Below are 19,754 nucleotides of genomic sequence, written 5' to 3'. Positions count from 1 at the left end.
TAGAAATTGTTCCATTCTGTCTTCTATTATATTTCACAATCGCTCTTGTTCTCTTGTGTCCTGGTGTACGTTTCACACTTGTCAATGTTTTACTCATTCTCCTAGTGCGTTTTAATTAATACACTTATCATTGTTTTGTCTTCTTGTTTATTCCATTCGCTTCCAAGTTGCTGTTTTCGTCAATCTTCTGGGCATTAATATGTTTCAAATAATAGAAATCTCCTATTGTCCTTCTCTCACTCTTCTAGTTTATTTCAGTCAACCACGTTTTCCCTTATTTTTTTTCGGTTTTCTTATATAACTTACAACAGTCATTTAGTAACCCATCTATTCATTTATGTCAGACAAGCCACATTTGTCATTGTTTTACCTAGTTTCCTACTGTTTCGGTCAATAAAATTTCCCCTTTTGTTATAAAAGTTTTCAATATGTCTATCTTTTCGAAATATATTTATTTTTTCTTTCTTTCCTCAGTCTATATACATGTTTTCTGTTCTTGTCAGGCCCGGCATGGCCAGGTGGTTAGGGCACTTGACTGATAATCTCAGGGTTGCGGGTTCGAATACCCGTCACACCAAACGTACTTGCTCTTTCAGCCGTGAGGTGTTATAATATGACGATTAATTCTACTATTTGTTGGTAAAAGAGTAGCCCAAGAGTTGGCGGTGAGTGTTGATGACTAATTGCCTTCACTCTGGTCTTACACTGCTAAATTAGGGACAGCTAGCGCGAAAATCAAAAAAACAAACAAACATCTGTTCTTTCTTCTGGTATTTATATCAACTTTATATCTATTGGCTCGGCATAGCCAGGAGGGTTAAGGCATTCGATTCGTAATTTGAGAACCGTGGGCTCGAATCCCCGTCACACCAAACGTACTCGTTTTTTCAGACGTGAGATGTTGTAATATGACAGTTAATTCCACTATTTGTTGGTAAAAGAGTAGCCCAAGAGTTGGCGGTGGATGGTGATGACTAGCTGCTTTCTCTCTAGTCTTACATTGCTAAATGAAGGACGGCTAGCGCAGGTAGCCCTCATGTAGCTTTGCGCGAAATTCAAAAACAAACATAATATCTATTTCTCGAAATTTTTAAACTAATTAAATTCTTTTCTTATCGACTTACCTTTTTCTCCGAGAGCCATTGATTTCATAATCCTAAACAGGTTTTATGTGTATTTTTACTTTTTAATTTCTTAAATTTTTCTGTCTCTCTATATGCTTCCATATGTGTGTGTGAGTGTGTCTTTTTTTATTTCCCCTATTTAATTGTTTCTATTTTGTTTTTATACTAACATTTAACATCTTGGACTATTATATTAAGACCTATGGACTCTTTCAAACTTGTGCTTGACCAGAGCTAAGGATGCAAATTAGGTTGATCACATGGTGGCTGGGATTAGCACATTTTTAATCAGTCTAACAGGTATGAGTAAATGAAAAGATATTACAACATTCAAAAAGATGCATGATAGTGGGTGCACGTCTAGCAGGTGTCATAGTAGTCAAGATCGTTTAGTGAGAAAGGTGATCCAAGTCTTCGGTAATTGAAGTTTGTCAGCAATCACAAAAGATGAATACAGTGTTTGCTCTGTGGACTAACTATAACCACAAGCAAGTAATTACAGAAAAAGACGGTTAAACAAAATGGTAAAGTTAAGTCGTTATCAAGCAATAGAACCATTGACGGACATTCAGTACAGGACAATCCATATCAACATCTAGTCGTACCTCGTGACGAACGTTATAAGAAGTGGACTATAGCAGTAGGAGAACATTGTACAAACCACCGAAGTCGGTTACAAAACAAGAAAAAATGTCTTGAGTTGTATAAAGACAAAAAAGAACTAGCGAAAGGTGATGCGGTCCCATGAATCACACTATACAATTTTTTTTGCACAGATTGAAGAAGAGTGGTTTGATAAAAAATACATAAAACCTCACCTTGTGTGATCTCAACTGTCCAGATCTCTGGTGGTGGAGTAATTGTCAATGGTGTGTTTTCTTGACTATCCTGGGCAACTTGGTACTTTTATATGGAATAATGAATACCGCAACTTACCTTAGCATCATTGATGATTAAGTGCATTCAGCGATACTTCTGTGTACCTTGGTGGGAGCAGCTACTTCCAAGATAACAATATTTCTATCCCTAGAGTCGAAGTTGTTGGAAAACTATGGCAGAATTTTGGCATCTCCCATGACCACCATAATCTACAGGTCTAAATCAACTTGAGCATCTATCATATAACTTTACGACGGTAATTCCCAGATCTCAATCAAATTGAGCACCTATCGCATAAGCTTAATATCGTATAGGATAAATTTATACGGTAATCCCTATATTTAAATCAAGTTGAGTACCTGTCGAATAAGCTTAAAAGACAACTTCACCATTAAGATCTTAAGCTTACTTCGCTTCTTGAATGAATGAATGAGAAGACTCCTCATAATACCTACTTGGATATTATAAATTCTATTCCAAATCATATAGTGCGTTCAATTCTTGCGAAAGTCAGCCCATCTTGTTACTAGGTGGTTCCTAATACATTCACAAGCTACTATATATCACGTGTATATGAAAGTTGTGTTTCAATACAATGGAATATTTTTTGTAGATTATAAAATAGGTTCCTCAAAACGTATTGCAATGAAAGGTGAGTATTTATGTAGACTTGTTTATTCGCTGTTCTACAGAATAAACGATTTGAAGAGATTATACAAAGACACCATAAAGATAAACTGATATCGTCTCCTCAAGAGATCCACCAAGCGAATATAATACTAAAATCATATCGGTTATTACCAAAGTTGTCTAAGTGTCAAGAAAGTGTAACCTTAACATTACTGACGATGTTCTTGAACGTCTTCCTAAGGCATTTCTACATTAAAATGCACAAGTCCATGATGTTCTGTGTTAACATATGGCTTTTCTTCCAAGTTAATTTATTTACACTGAAACTCTTCTTTCTTGCAGACGGATGTTCCCAACGTTTCAGGTGAAACTGTACGGTATGGATCCTATTGGTGACTACATGCTCATGATGGACTTCGTACCTCTAGATGACAAGAGGTATAGATACGCTTTTCACAGGTAAGCAGCAAACCTTTCTGACAAGAAGCAAAGGTATACTGTTCACAGGTAAGCAGCAAACATTTCTGATAAGAAGCATAGGTATACCCTTCACAGGTAAGCCGTAAACCTATCTGACGGGAGACATACCTTTCACAGGTAAGCCGTAAACCTATCTGACGGGAGGTATACATTTGACAGGTAAGAGGCAAACCTTTCTGAAATACCGCTGAGCCAATGGGGAGGGGGGCATAACGCATAGAAAAAGAAAATATGTATAATAAAAGTATTCTGTATGTGAAATTTGTACTGTATTGCTTTCCATAATAAAGTATACAAACTCTCGAATCCAGTATGTTTATATTTAACTAATTTTAATTCGCCTTTTTGTTTCGCTCATATGTATTCCAACATAATCCGTGATTTCAGTCTATTAAAAAAATCACGCACAAATTCGTGATGACGGGAAACCCACTTGAAGTAAAAATGTAATAAAGTAAAAAAACTTTAAATAAAATAAAGCGTTAACACCCATACCATCCGTTTTGAGATACATTTTTACTTCAAGTGGGTTTCTCGTCATCACGAATTTGTGCGTGATTTTTTTTAATCAGTAGAATATGTTGTTTGTTTTATGTGTGGTTGGGGCTAGCAACAATAATTGTAAATGTTATATTTGCCTAAGATAATAATAGATTTACACACCTCAATTAATGTAAAATTATTTTTCTCATACGAGTATTAAAACTAATAATCAAGCGAAGTACATGATATTCCTAAACTTCTAAAACATAATTTAAAAGTTATATTTAATTAAAGTCCGTTTCCGACACAACTAAAACACATACGCCAGTTACTGCATATCTTTGTGTCGCAATACAGATACACTTAGTTATCAGGTGTATTTATTCTTTTTAACCTTAATGAGGAAGGTATTGCATCATTCGTAAGTTGTAGCTGTATATCTACATCACGTGTTTTTTGTTGTCTAGACTTCTACAGATTGTTTCCCATGTTTTTGGTAACTTGGAATTATATTCATTTAGAACTAGATCTTCTCTATCTTTCTTTAAAGTGCTCTTAAAGTGCTTCTTTCCCGTTGTGTTACTGGTAGTTTTGAATTAAACGTATAATCTTTTTTGTTATTGGTTACATTTTCACTATTGGTTAGACTGTGTCACAATCACAGTTCGTTCAAATGTTTGTCGATTTCATCTTTACGTAAATGAAGCAGCAAAAATCTCCTAATATTGTTTATTTACTAGTCTACAATATCTGGCAATTTTATTTCATTATTTACTGAACATAAAACGGTGGTAAAACAAACTTCTTGTTTTATTTAATAAATACTATCTCAAGAAAAGAAAGTATTTATTTAAAAGTACCTGAAGATAATCATTTTATATTTTTCTTCTTACAGTAACATTGTACCATTATATTAAAGTAGAACAGCCCCCAACCTAGTGGCATAGTGGTATGACTGCGGATTTATATTGCTAGAAACCATGGTGGGCAAAGCGCAGATAGCCTTTTGTGTAGCTTTGTGCTTAATAGTAAACAAAGAAACAGAGCAGAATATTAACATATTCTTAAATTGTCTCGTGGTTGCGTATGATTCATTAGATAAACAACAATGAAATCAAAACTCTAATATACTCATTTAAAAAACTATTCTAACTGTAATTCCAATTATTGAACTGGTTGGTTTATGTAATACATGTTCATGATGATAAATAAGAATAGTTAGTTTATCATACGTAGATATTAAATTCAATCTCTTTTCTTGAAAAGATAAACATAACATGTCTCTTTTATATGCAAAAACGGCTCGTTTGGGCTGAGAAAACACTTTTACATAGAAGAGCGAACAACGTTTCGACCTTCTTGTTCGCTCTTCTATGTAAAAGTGTTTTCTCAGCCCAAACGAGCCGTTTTTGCATATAAATTTCTCAACAAGTGGGTTTCTCGTCATCACTGATAACATGTCTCTATTGACCCAACGACCTTTCAAAAAATCATATAAATACATTTGGAAAATTAATTATCAAAGTCTTAAAATGTTCTAATACATAAAATCTATGCCACTAAGAATTAATATTTTATCGTTTAATGACGAAAAAAGTTGGATAAGTTTCAAAGCTGTTATAAAAAATTACGTTTCTATTTCAACTCACTGCACTTTCTTCGAATCACCACCGAATAATTCCCCAAAACAACTCCAAACAATTTTATTTCGTGATTTGACCACACATAGCCAAATGTATTTTGTATTTCATTAAACTTTGACCAGGCTATGTTTCAAATTCCCATGTTGTGTTACATCTAACATATTCTGTCTCCTGTTTCAAAGTAGATATTTATATCATCACTGTAAAAAGATGAAATAAGTCTTTGATTATTAATATATTTTGATATTGTTCTTAAGGACTTATTTTCATTCTAAAAATGGTTCTACAGTTAATGTAAATAAATCATATAGATTGTATCTCCTTGTGTTTCACGTCGTTTAAAAGTGGATGAAGTTGAAACAGTCTCCTGGACAACATGAAATATATTACTAGCATACAGTATATCAGTTTACCTTATAATATTCTCCTCCAAAACCACATATTATAAAACCTTCCTCAAATAATAACTACGACTTTTGACGTTGAATACTTTTTCAAGATCTAAATTTACAACAGTCAAACATTCGTTATTTTGGTCTGCAAGATTTGTTATATTCTTATGAATCAACTTCACTCATAAAAGGTTTCGTTATATTTGTTACGACTTTAGAAAATACTTTATAGTCTCTAAATAAAAGTGATACTGATCGCCAATATTTTAACTCTGTTAAAACCCCTTTTTTCAGTTATAAACTTTATTATTGATTTTCTCCACAATTATATAGCGCTGACCTGTCTCCAAAGTTTAATTAAAGACTTCGAGTAGAGAAATTACAGTCTTAGACCAAAGTTTTACTAAACGTTATTTCCTGGGGGCATATCTTTTACTAATGACTGACAAGCAGCAGGTATTTCTGTTAGAGTTAAAGGAACATTTGGAAACTATATGACTCTTTATAATACTTAGTTTTAATAATCCATTCACAGATAAGCAGATAACCTAACTGATAGAAGGTATAAATATGCCTTATACAGGTAAGGAATAAATAAACTTTTCTAATAGAAAATATAGACATGGGTAAGAAGTAAATAAACCTTCCTAACAGGAGATACAGACATTCTTTTTACGAGTAAGGAGTAAATAAACCTTCCTAACAGGAGATATAGACATTCTTTTCACGAGTAAGAAATATATAAATCTTTCTAACAGGAGATATAGACATTCTTTTCACGAGTAAGGAGTAAATAAACCTTTTTAATAGGAGGTACAGACATGCCTTTTACAGGTATGCAAGAAAACTATTTTATATGCGGTCTAAATATGCCTTTCACCTGTAATGAAAGCGAAAATTTTCCTAATAGGAAGTATAGATATGCGTTTCACACGCAAGTAGTAAACCGTTTTGACTTATTAACATACTTATATTACATGTTTCAGTTCTATTCGAGTTATCAAATTTATTAATTTTGATTAATCTATTAACATCGCTTTTCCAAAAAAATTAAAGCAAATGCTAAATTAATTTGCTTAGTAAAGTAACAGTGAATTATATCGTTTCTTACTTTGAACAACGTTCGAGTATTCACGTTGCTCATACGTGTTTCTATGAACGAAATCTGTTTCCATTATTTATGAAAATTTTAAATTTAAGTATATTGACTTTAAAAACTCGATTTATCCATAATATAATATAAACCATCCATACAAATACGAAAACTGTAAAACTTGTGATTTTGTTTGAAAACTACAGTTCTTCAGTTTCGAATACAAGAAAGCATTGAGCATTGATGACGTAGGTGTTTTTATTTTAGCTGTCCTAGACATATGCTACGTTATATTAGTACATAAGTTGAAGTAGAAAACGAAATGAATTTTAAAGGAGAAACCATATATACCATTACAAACATCTTGTTCTATGCTTATCAATAAAAGTGTTAATATTCCTACCAGCCGTTCTGAAATACATTTTTATCTAAAGTGGATTTCTCGTCATCGAGAAATCCAGGTACTATATAACACTACAGACATTTTATGTACAACAAATCTAGGGACAATATATCATTAAACATTTTATGTGTAACAAATCCAGGAACTATATAACATTATAAAAGTGTTATGTACAACAAATACAGAATCGATATAACATAACAAACATCTTATCTTTCACAAATTCAGGACTCATATAACATTAACAGGAACTATATAACATTATAAGTGTATGTACAACAAATACAGAATCGATATAACATAACAAACATCTTATTTTTCACATCTTGTGTATAAAACATCTTCTGTATAAAAAATGTATGGCTCATATAACATCAGAAATATTTTACACATAACATATCCAGAGACATTATGGCATAAGAAACATTACTATATAACATATCCAGCGATCATATGAAAGAATATTTATTAATGGTTAAGAAATCTAGGAATAAAAGGGTATCTGTTTGCTATTGCTTAAGAAATCCAGAAACGATACAATCGTTGTTTTGTAGGTAATTAATTCACTCCACGCTGTTACAACTTTTACTTGGTATTAAGCCTACTGCATACAAAATATTTCTGACTGAGAAACTGTGGAAACGTACAGAAATTTAAAATAATAATAATATATACATATATATATATTGAAATCCGATATTGTATAGAATTATAAAAATATAATTATATGTAACAAGTAAGTTAAATAAAAATACATAAATGTAATCTATAATTCCCCTCAGTTATTATACAAATTTTACTACAGAACAAATCTAAACCTTATAAACATTACTATACAATAAATACAAAAACCATATAACAAATACAGAGATTATGCAACAATATACCTGTTACTGTACAAAAAAATCCAGAGATCGTGTAACAATATAACTGTAACAGTATAATAGATCCAGAGATTGTGTAACATTGTAATTTTAACTGTATAATAGATCCAGAGATTGTGCAACATTATAATTGTTACTGTATATCGGATCCAGAGATTGCATAGCATTGTAAGTGCTACTGTGTAACACATCCTGTGACTATGCAAATATTACCATTACTATAATCTAAACAATTCATTGAAATTGTAAATTCGGTAATTACGTAAACATTAAAAATATATAACAAACTGAAAGGCAACATATATACAACAAACGTCACTGCACAACATTTTAAACAGTAGAAGGGACAATAATTCAGGTATCGCATAAATATTATGGTTGATTGTGGAACAAAACAAATTATTCGTGAGTAATCCATAAACTTCCACATTTTCAGTTCAAGTTGGGTTGTAGCAGGTAAAGCTGATCCCGTGATGCCTCCAAGAATTCATGTCCACCCTGACTCCCCGGCCAAAGGCACTCAGTGGATGAAGCAGGTTGTATCATTTGACAAACTGAAGCTGACGAATAACCAGCTTGATGACAATGGTCACGTGAGTTTCTAGAAACTTTTATTATTGGCTTATTATAATAGTTCCATTACATGTTTTACTTCTAAAATAAACTTTTTTTTTAAATCAAATGATTTAGTGGTAATTTCACTGAGCTGGACCCATTTTAGCTCATTCTTAAGCTTCAGAAATTATAAGTCTATATAATTCAGAATCCAAAGTTTACATTAAAACCAAAAGAAACAAACCTATTTCTTGTAAATATTAATTGTATTTGTAAATTATTATAGTCGGATTTTTAATAACAGAATTAAGCTTAAGTCGTCATTCATTGAGTTTTGTGTCTTCAAACTGTTCAAACAAGATACAGAATGAGCCAAGTTCTTCATCTCTCTTCTGAGTATTGTTTGGAAATTGCAAAACTGATGTAAAGATTTAAAGACTCTAAAGTTGTTTTATAGCCGTTCCCAATACCAAACTGCTGATCAAACAACATTACGTCACAGTTATGGACTTGACAGGTTGACGTAACATCGAAGTCAACCAACTTTTGCCAAAGGAACTTTTACCTGTTCAGACATCAACGTTTGACGACATAAGGCAAAGAGAAGTAGCAAAACAAAAGTCAATCCTGAAGAAAAACTACACTTTCAATAATCGGATAGCACTGTGCCTTTACCAAATGCTGTAATTATATACGGGCATGCCCTCATGTGGATAATACATTGGCCGTCCACTGGCACATTGCAAGACTGTGTTAATAGTTTTACTGCATATGTATTAGCAAAATATCACAGTCTGATGTATATTTTATTTTTGACCATTATTATAATTTTAGCATCAAAGAAAATTCAAGAAAATGTCTCATAGGTCAGCAAACCCGGTATCATACATTACAGTCTAGCTTTCTAATTCCAAGCCAACAAGTCGTGTGCCCAGTGTTGCTAACAACAAAGTGCTTATTAACATGTTTTTCCATCATCTGATAAGCCATTTAAAAGAAATTAAACAAGAAACACTGCCTACAATCATAGGTTTGTTGCAACAAGAACTAATAGTATTCCAGAGGAAGTTCATATAGGATGTATCGTTGCCAGAGAGGACTTGCGAGCTACTCGCGAAGAAGAAGAAATTATAATGGTACGACAGGTTGTATCATGCAAGATGTATTACAGAAGATACTTGTGTTGTTGCTGCATCACTACCTCACCAACAATCTCACATGTGCACTTTTCACGGAACCAGTACACGCACAGAGAACAGTCATTGACACTGGGCATGTAAACATCTACATTGCAAAATATCATTTGGCTAAGCACTTTAGCTGTAGCTGTGATTTAAGTGCATACATGTGAAATAAAACAACAAGTGTTGTTAAAGTATATTTCATCAAGGTACAAATTTAATCGTTTTGGAGATCTTAATTTAGACAAGAATGAGGACATTAGAGAAGCAACTTCACAGCTATGAAAGTAAGCCTACTCTTACCAACATGTCTGACATACAGTATGAAACTTCCAGAAACACAATGAAGGTTAGTAAAAAAAAAGTTCCTTCCGCCCACATCAGAAGCTATTGCTGAAAATGCCAAAAAAGCTTATCTTAAGACATGTCTATAGATAGAAGCATTAAATGAAAATTCCCCATATCTCGATCCAATTGAGTTTGGATGAGAGTGTGACATATTGACAAAGATACTTTATCCTGTTATGTTATTAGTTAAGAAGACAATAGCTCCATGTGAAGTATTTCAGATGATTTTCTGTGGGTGTGCAACTAAACGATCTTGTTCAACTGCGACTTCTGCAAGTGTAGTGAAAGTAGCAGAAATTGCATTGATAATTGGGCTAAAACAGTAAATAACGACATTGATATTGAAAAACCTAAGGAGTAACATATACATTATATTTGTTTAAATAGTGATAAGCATACAATTGCAAATGTATTTTATGTTGCAATATGTGTTACATAGATTTATAAGATAATTAAATAACATATCATAGAATAGGGCTCTAGAAGATAATGATTATATATATATTATAGTATTACTTAGTTACAAGATGAGAACTAAAATCTGTTTATTGCCAAGTAATAGGTATCTTCAAAGTTTGGTTATGACACTGGAGGTCAATGTGACAGGAGATGGTTAAGTGAATATCCCACATCTGAACTGTGAATATAAATATGGATGAAATTAGTGTATCTATATACATATATATTTAGAATATATTTTGTTTGTTTGTTTAGAATTTCTCGCAAAGCTACACAAGAGCTGTTTGCGCTAGCCATCACTAAATTAGCAGTATAAGGCTAGAGGGAAGGCAGGTAGTCATCATTACCTACCGCTAACTCTTGAGCTACTCTTTTAACAACGAATAATGGTATTGATTGAAACATTATAACGCCCCCATGGGTGAAAGGGCGAGCATGTTTGGTGTGACGAGGATTCGAACCAGTGACTCTCAAATTCCGAATCAATCGCCCTAACCACCTGGCTATGCTGGACTCTTTTAAGATATGTCTACATAGTATTTACATACTGCTAGCTCATAAAAATGCTAATCATTAGCTAAGATGGTAGTATAATAGCCATTCATCACCATCCTGGTCTCCATATTGCCTAAAGCATTGATTCAAAAGCACTTAAAAATGCAAACTTGAAATTAGAGTCATGAAAATTCTAGGTGTACACATAGCTTGTTGTTATATCACAAGCAGAAGCTGAGATATGAGCAAACACATGTTTTGGGAATAACTTCTGCTGTCATTTTGAATATCTCGAGAAACTCATGGATGCCGAAGTGGCATCGCTGAGATTCGGAATCAGTGCTTCAAACTGTATGAAATTTACGATAAAACATTTGCTATATGCCAGTTCCAGGTTTGTTGCTACTAGTATGTTATACTAGCTTAGTATAACATAGCACCAATGTTTTCAGCTTAAAATCAGAGTATTACGAAGTTCTGAGATATCTTTGACTACTCCTTCACAGACCCACTGCTGGAACAGCTGTAAGTCTACGGATTTACCACGCTAAAATATGGGGCTCGAGCTCCCTCGGTGGACACAGCAGATAGCACGCGCCTTCCAAAGAACTGTTGTAAAGGCATCTTTAATGCTTGAAGCCACTTGTTTGGAGTTGACGCACCTCTTGAGATCCTCTCATACATGATTAACGAGGATAAAGTCTAGTGAAAGTGTAGGCAGTTTCTTTGAACCACCATTTTCCATTTACTAGCATGTAGCAGAATAAAGTGTCGTAAGATGTAGCTCTTATAATGTGGGTGTGAGGGGCAATAATGGTTCTATACTATAGGATGTATAGATCAGGACGTTTATCAGTGATTATTCCTGCTCACAACATACTTCTACTACTAACAACATATTAGCACGTTCTTGTATGAAAATAAGATGAATTAACTATTAGTTACACATATCCTCCAAATTTATAAAATATTTTTTCAAGCTCTGAGGTAAAGATTTACTCATTTCTTTCCATGTCTTTTCATCATTGTAGGTAAGCTGTTTTGTGCCTTGCTGTGAATGGAATTAGTGAATCTCATTTGGGCGTCTGAAATATAGGTTGAGAGTATTTCTAATCGTGTGTACACTGATAAAATGTCTAGTGCGGCTAAGAATAATTGATTCTGTTTCGAAATAGGCACCTTATGATTGCTTCGAACCAGGATCATCAGACAACGGTCGCCTTATTGTGCTTAAGATGATGGTTTGCACTATCCCAATAATGGCACTACTTGTTACCATTCTCTTAACGAAATACTGAGACAGTCGTAACAAATTCGTAACACCCTGAAAAAAGCAACAACACGAAAAACACCTAAATGCCTTCAGGGGTTTTAACTTTGTCAAATTATGGAGTTCTGTCATCCTTTACTTATTTTACGCAGTGTACTTAACAATTCCATTTTAGAGTTCCAGTAAAAACAAAAAACAAACAAAAACGTACGTATAGGATTTGAACTATTTATGTGTGTGTTCAACTAGCGACAAGACTTTCACTTAATATGATGTTTACTTCTCTTTATTTATCTTCTCTCTAAGTTAATAGTGAATATTTACAGACATATCATCAGATCAAGTAAAACACCCACATTAAAAGAAAAAACGCTAAAGAAACGGAATGGATAATTCGAGGTATAAAAGCAACAAGGAATCTCTTATCATCCTAAGGACACTAAGCTCAACGTTAAATCATATACTTCATTGTTGACTGTTTGGAGCATAATCAAAATTAATTTCAAGCTTTATCTGAGTTTAAACATAAGGCCAAACATTTATGAATTTTTGTATGCAATAAAACTTTACAAACCTCGCAGATGAACCTTTTTTTAAAGAAATGAAGAGCATTTTTTCTTTCCATTTTATGTTTAAAATAATAAAAGAAAAAAGAATTATTCAAACCACCAGCGTTACAACATCCAAAATTCCAGATGAGACGTAACAACATTATTTCATGATGTATAAGTTAGGATAATTCAGAAGATTATCCTATAAGTAACTTCAAAACATCATTCTCGTGCTTCGTCAGTTCTGGTGTTTCAGATATAATTAAAACATTAGTGGTAGGTTAGTCTATATTATGGATAAAATAACCAAGAGCTCCCCAGTAGCTCAGCGGTATGTCTAGGGACTTACAACACTACAAACCCGGTTTTGATACCCGTGGTGGGAAGAGCACAGATAGGCCATTGTGTGGCTTTGTGCGTAATTAAAAAAAACAACAGTAACCACCCACGCTTATGATAAACTAAAAATAGTTAAATTACCATGATACGCTTATTTCACTAAAAACCCATAATGTAGCATTTAAAAGTAGCGTGTTTAATATTATAATTAGTTTTAATGTGATTTTAATATAATTTAGTTTTGTCTTCACATGGTTGTTTTATTTATTACGTTTTGTTGTTGTTTCGTTATTATTATTTATGTAAAAAAAAACAACGGATATGTTTGGTTGATTTTTAGTAAAATTCACAGCAAAAGCTAACTCACCACAGTTCTGTTTGTCATTACAGATCATCCTCAATTCAATGCACAGGTATCAACCGAGGTTTCATGTGGTCTACCTCAATCCGAAAGGAGAAGACGCTTCACAGACAGAAAACTTTAAAACGTTCATCTTCTCTGAAACCAAATTCACAGCTGTTACTGCCTATCAGAATCACAGGGTAAGTTTCACTCCAAAACGTAGGTGAGTAGAGAAGAATCCACCAGTCCATTCCGTTACTAGAAATTAGATTTCTGGTCACAGTTCCGGGTGTGTCCTTCTGGTTATCGTGTCAGAATATTAACTCTTGAACTGTGCCAAAAACTCGCGTTCCGTCCTTTGGGGCTTGAAAGCATTATAAAATTGATAATGAAATTTCATTATTTTGTTAGAATAGCTAAGAGTAAATGAGAACAGATTCAAGTTGAAAGTTAAAAATCAAACAATATATATCATTAATTCAAATACAATCAGATAAGAGGCTTAGGGTTTTAATATAATTTCAGTCAGTTAAATTTGATAACACGGGATTTGCACTCATTCTAACTTCTTAATTTTGAAGTCCCTCAATTAGCTGACACTTACGTTGCGTTAGTGATCATTTTTGAAAGCCGTAAGCACACTCTTAAGCCTAATCATGTATATATAAAAATGCTGATATTAAGGTGGCTTGTGAAAAATTCCATGAAACGTGTCACAGAGAGTTCGTTTTCGCTGCTGAACAGAAATATGTTACTGCAAAATACGCACTTTCTTTATAAAACTACACAATATTCGAAACATTTTGCTAATATACTACTACATTCGATATATATATATATATACACTATATATTTCATGCGATTTAAATGTAGCTTATCACTCCTTTTGTTTTATACATCAATGACTGTTTCTAATTTCACCAAACACCAGTTTCTAAAAGTTCATTATTGAAAGTCAGATAAATATACTAATACTCAGAAGAGACACACAGATAGATAGATAAAAGAGAGACTATCGGATAATTTATTGTATTTTAATTTTTATATAAAAATTACTCCAGGAAGAAATACTAGTGCATCTTTCAAATATTCCATTTATCTGTGTTTCTCGTGTACATTACCGATGACAACTGAAAACAAAACAGGTAACTCTAGTTCAGTATTTATAACGTTGGAATGATAATTCAGAAAACTTGATGGCCTTCGTGGCTTGTTCGTGGGCGGTGAAAGCTCGAGCAGAGTCACTTTTCTGTTTTTTCACGTATAAGAACTAATTAGCCGAACACACTGTATATTTTTCTTTGGTAATTCAGAGAGCTAGAAAAAGTTTATTATCGTCTTCTGTTTTAGTGTAGAAGTTGTTCTTTCTGTGAGCGTGGATTGTTTGAGTCTCTGAACACCCACTATCAACCAAACCCCTTTTGCCAGCCTGCTTTTACTGTGGAGTTCTCAACGTGGTTCAGCACGAGCTTTTAGGATTAGAACGTCTATTTCTGGTATTAACCCTGATTGGTTGTGGGTCCCGTGAAGCAAAGTTTTTTTGTAATAAGCTCTAGTTTCGAAACTTGCTTCAGTTACAACTCTTATGGCAATATCCCAAAATAATCAGGTCATTATACGCATCAAAATTAAAACACGTTACAAAATAATCAGGTCATTATACGCATCAAAATTAAAACACGTTACACAGAATAGAAACGCATCTTTTTATTAAAAAATATTTGTACTCACAACTCAACATCTATACAAACGTTACTAACAAGTATCATTAATTTATCTAAATTATTATTTACTTATTTAAGAGCACAACATTGTAAAATGGGCAACGTGTCCTGCGTCACCGTAAGAATCGAATCTCGAATTTAATCTCTCTAACCCCAATGACCACACTTAAAATGAGTTTGGCTGATCTTGACAATTAGTTTTGATATAAATAAAGAAAATAATTATAGAAATTGAATTTTACTTTTCATTCACTTCAAACAAATGTGGGAATAATGAAATGTTGGGTTAATAATGTGCGTTACAAAAACTTAGTCAAGCATTTTGTTTTGCAGATAACCCAACTGAAAATTGCCAGTAACCCTTTTGCCAAAGGATTTCGAGATTGCGATCCAGAAGAATGGTAAATTTATGTTTTATTTCTTACCTTTCCCGTAAGATATCGTTAAAGAGACAATTTATAGAATCTTTAGGAGGTCATTTAAGTTTAAAATATTTTCCACGTGATTGTATATTTCGAATTTAATGTCTCATCATAAGTAACTAGTTTTTGTTAGAGTATTCTATGTGGATTGAAAGATCGATAGCAATAAACAAAACAACTTAATAATGTCCTTTGTAGAGTGGAAAAGCGGTTATATTTGTGTGGTGTCGCAGATCAATAAAGACCATGTCTTTATGCTGTCGAAGTTTAGTAATTATTATATTTGTATACGTTCTCGCAGTTATACCTTTGATTGTTCGTAGTGCTCACATACACTTTATAATAACTGAGAAGGATATATGAACGCGCTAAATTTGCTGTTTAATATTTATATCTCGTCACTTAAGTATAAACATTTTTGTGAAACGTAAGGATATAATACAAAACTCGCTATTTATTATACTAACAAATTGATTGAATCATTTAGTTGCTGCGTAATCTTTTAATATTATTTAATGTCTTCTAGAAATGAATATATTATAAAAAATTATCCACGTCTTACTGTTTTTCTGTGCCCCTTTATTGAATGTTTAGATTATAATAACTCCCTTGTGTTTTTTTTACCACGAAAATCTTTCTGTACGAAAGTTTAAATATTCTAAGTTCTCTATGCATTTCACTGCGTTTGTGTAACCCAAGTTACACTTAAAGCTATCGTGTTTTTCTTATCTAGTTTTCGGAAATAACCACATTAAATTTTCTACACTAAGGTTTAGAAGTCTTCCTACAGTTTAAATTTTATTTCTAAAAATTATGTTTCAATAACTTTTTTATTTGTTGAACGCCTTTGTAAAGACAATCTGGGCCTTGTATTTAATAATATTTATGAATTATAATTATATCTACCTGAATATTGTTTACTATTTTATGGTTAAACTAACTCTGACGTATGATCTCGTCTAGGAATGTCCCGTCCAGCGTTATGGAAATGTTGTCCCATCTACCACAGGGTCAAAGATCGCGAACTCAACACCGACCCAGTTCTATGCAGTTTCTTGGCTTGTCTCAGTCCTCTTCACTAACTAAAACAGAAAAGGGTAAGCAACTTGTTTTTATCAAATTTATTTTTAGGCCTATTTGTGACCTAGATGGCGGTACATAAAGCAGAAAAGAATGCTAAATCCATCCCGTTTCCAGGTCTTAAATATTTAAGGGGTGCGATTTGACTTTATCAGGCTTGGATTATGTACCTTTATATTATTATTTTAAAACACGATCCTTTCAACGCTCTCCCCCCTCCTTCGCAGCGTTATATACTCCTCTTAGAGCTTTCTAAAATATCACATGATTGGAATATTATGCGATGTGATTGATACTTAACAGCAGAAAACACTAAACTGAAAAGTTGGAGGCTTTTTACTAAAACTTTGTAAGTTTGTGATAATATGTATGATTCGTTTCTTCAAGTTTGTTGAAACGGTGTTTGTTCAACATTATTACTAGCATGATTTTTATTTATCATGTCAACATCTGCATGTTAAAACTCCTTTCAGCCATAGCAAAGAATAGCCCAAGTGTCGGCTGAGGTTGTTGTCTTCCTTGTAATTTATCACTTCAAAATTAGGGACGGCTAATGAAGACAGTCCTCAAGTAGCTTTGTGTCAAATAACGAAACGTTTTCCAAAAATAGTTACATGGTAACACAATATCTTGGAAGGAGACACACGAAATTAGAATAAGATTATTTGATATAGATATTTGCCATCAGAATATTCTAGAAAGAGCCAAATGAAACTAATACCAGGCAAATTGCCTATGTAGGAATGGCTCGGATTGTTTATCGAAATGGCGCTTTAGATATTTACTCGATAGGACGGCCGGCATCAGAATATTCTAATAAGAGTCACACTGTTTATGAGATTGACTTGAATTTTCAAAAAAACATTACTGATGTCGTTAAACTGTAAGAACAAATAACTAAAGATTTTTTAATGTACTTTGTGATAGCATCTATATACTAGTCTGTTTCTCGTGCAGTTCCACATACTTTACGTTTGTTCGGGGAAGTGATCTCGAGTTGTCTTACTCGTCCAAATCGCCCGCAGATGTCGTTCAAAGCGGTAGGCATTCCTGCGCCTCCCTATGAAAGATACCGTTGCTAGGAACGCGGAGAACGTGTCTGGTGGTAATGTTGCCCAAGAAAAACTGTTGATTCTTGCGGTAACTAATGGGGCTAAGGATGGCGCGGTATAAGACAGTAGTTTATGATGGATATCCTGCGATCGTAACTTGACACTTTCGACTGCATTCCCATGTCTCTCCGCCCATTCATTGTGACTTATATTCATTTAACTGCTCCATTTCTAGGCCATCATTATACGAAGATTCGTTTAGCTGCAGTTTTAAAGTAGATAAAAACTTAAAGAAGATTCATCTCAGTCGAAAGCTGAAGTGATAACTTACGGTGGCCAGGACATGCCATGTTTGTCAAGCCGCGGATGTAATTATACTGAATCGTTAGTAGAAGACGATTTGAAAAGTTGTTTCCGTGTTCGTTGCATTCGATTTTCTCGTAAATCTCAATTATGATACGCAAAACATTTTAGTAATTTTTCACAATTATGACCTGAGAGAAAAAGTAAATCAGTTTGAAATATACGAATTCACAAACTGTGCGCAGAAGAACGCAATGTTCGCCATCGAAATTACTGTCTTTTAGTTCTAATTTTTTTACTTACTTTTCATGCCAGTTTATATAAAGATCTTAAATTAATTCTTAAACTCAGCAAAATAATCAAGAAAAAGTGTTTCTGGAGAAAAGTGCTCAGTAAGCTATGATTCTTATGTTCGAACCTTTTTAAGACGGATAGTGTCGGTGTGTTCTTTGTTATAGAAACTAGAGGTTCATCTACACTAGTTATCTCTATACTTAAAGTGAAGAAAGACAACTTGTCAACACAGCCTACGCCAACTCTTAGGCTACTCTGTGAACGAATACTAGGATGGACCTTAATGTTATAAAGCTTCACAACAAAGTCGAGTGCTCTAACCATAAGACCATGTTAAATCGTGTACTGCTGATATATTGAGAACTGATTATCCTCTACTACGTTTTCTGTTTGCTTCTTTGTAATTAAGCACATCTTCATAAATTAGTTGGATTATGAAAGCATGTGGGGAAATGGTGGGCTTTAGTCATGATAACCTTTAGATAACATGCTAATCAGCTAGTTTGTTTGAAATTCAGCACAGAGCTACACAATGAGCTATCTGTGCTCTACCCACCACAGATATCGACACCCATTTTCCAGCGATGTAACTCCGCAAACACATCGCTGTCCCACTATGGTATTACATATTAAAAACTAACAGAAGTTGCATGATATGTTTTTCTTATTGTTACAAATAGCTAAAACTAATATATCACTCACGTGGTACCAAAACATTTTCAAAGGAATCACAAAATTAGAAAAAGATTATTTGATATGTGTAGTCGGCACTGAAACATATTAGAGGGTGTCAAATGAGAGGTCGTTAGGAGCACTTGACTCGTAATCTGAAGGTCGCAGGTTCGAATTCCCGTCCTACCAACCATGCTCGCCCTATCGACCGTGGGGACGCTAAAATTGGACGATCAATCCCACTATTCGTTAGTAAAAGAGTAGCTCAAGAGTTGGCGGTGAGTGGTGATTACTAGTGATCTTCCCTCTAGTTTTACACTGCTAAATTAAGAATGACTAGCGCAGATAGTCCTCGTGTAGCTTTGCGCGAAATTGAAAACACAAACAAACAAACCCACTGTCTGGCTGCTGTCAATGTAATTTCCATATGCCTGTATTCATACAATTTAGCTCAATTTCTCCAACACAACATCACTTAAACACAGCATACAAATGTTCCCATGAATTACTGCTTGCTATTGCTGTTGTGTTAATTTAGGTGCTTAAAGAAAAAATTGTGAAGAATCTCTCATCGGAAATGATAGTGGGCTAAAAACGGTTTCGAGAAAGGGGAAATAAAGACATTTTCGATGCATAATATTCATGGCGTAATATT

The 19,754-nt window shown here is 33.6% G+C and overlaps 1 protein-coding gene across 3 annotated transcripts in view; it reads left to right on the top strand.

Annotated features, from left to right (window-relative positions):
• LOC143255561 (T-box transcription factor TBX10-like) overlaps positions 1 to 19,754 on the top strand; it is a 108,079-nt gene that overhangs the window by 51,766 nt on the left and 36,559 nt on the right. For all 3 annotated transcript variants that reach the window (XM_076511403.1, XM_076511402.1, XM_076511401.1), the window contains exons 4-8: positions 2,976 to 3,092; positions 8,448 to 8,604; positions 13,600 to 13,752; positions 15,610 to 15,677; positions 16,662 to 16,795. In XM_076511403.1, coding sequence (XP_076367518.1) covers positions 2,976 to 3,092; positions 8,448 to 8,604; positions 13,600 to 13,752; positions 15,610 to 15,677; positions 16,662 to 16,795 — 629 coding nt within the window. The remainder of the gene's footprint in view (positions 1 to 2,975; positions 3,093 to 8,447; positions 8,605 to 13,599; positions 13,753 to 15,609; positions 15,678 to 16,661; positions 16,796 to 19,754) is intronic.

The sequence above is a fragment of the Tachypleus tridentatus genome, chromosome 7 (assembly GCF_004210375.1).
Source record: "Tachypleus tridentatus isolate NWPU-2018 chromosome 7, ASM421037v1, whole genome shotgun sequence".
NCBI lineage: Eukaryota > Metazoa > Arthropoda > Merostomata > Xiphosura > Limulidae > Tachypleus > Tachypleus tridentatus.
This window is presented reverse-complemented; position numbering and strand designations above follow the sequence as displayed.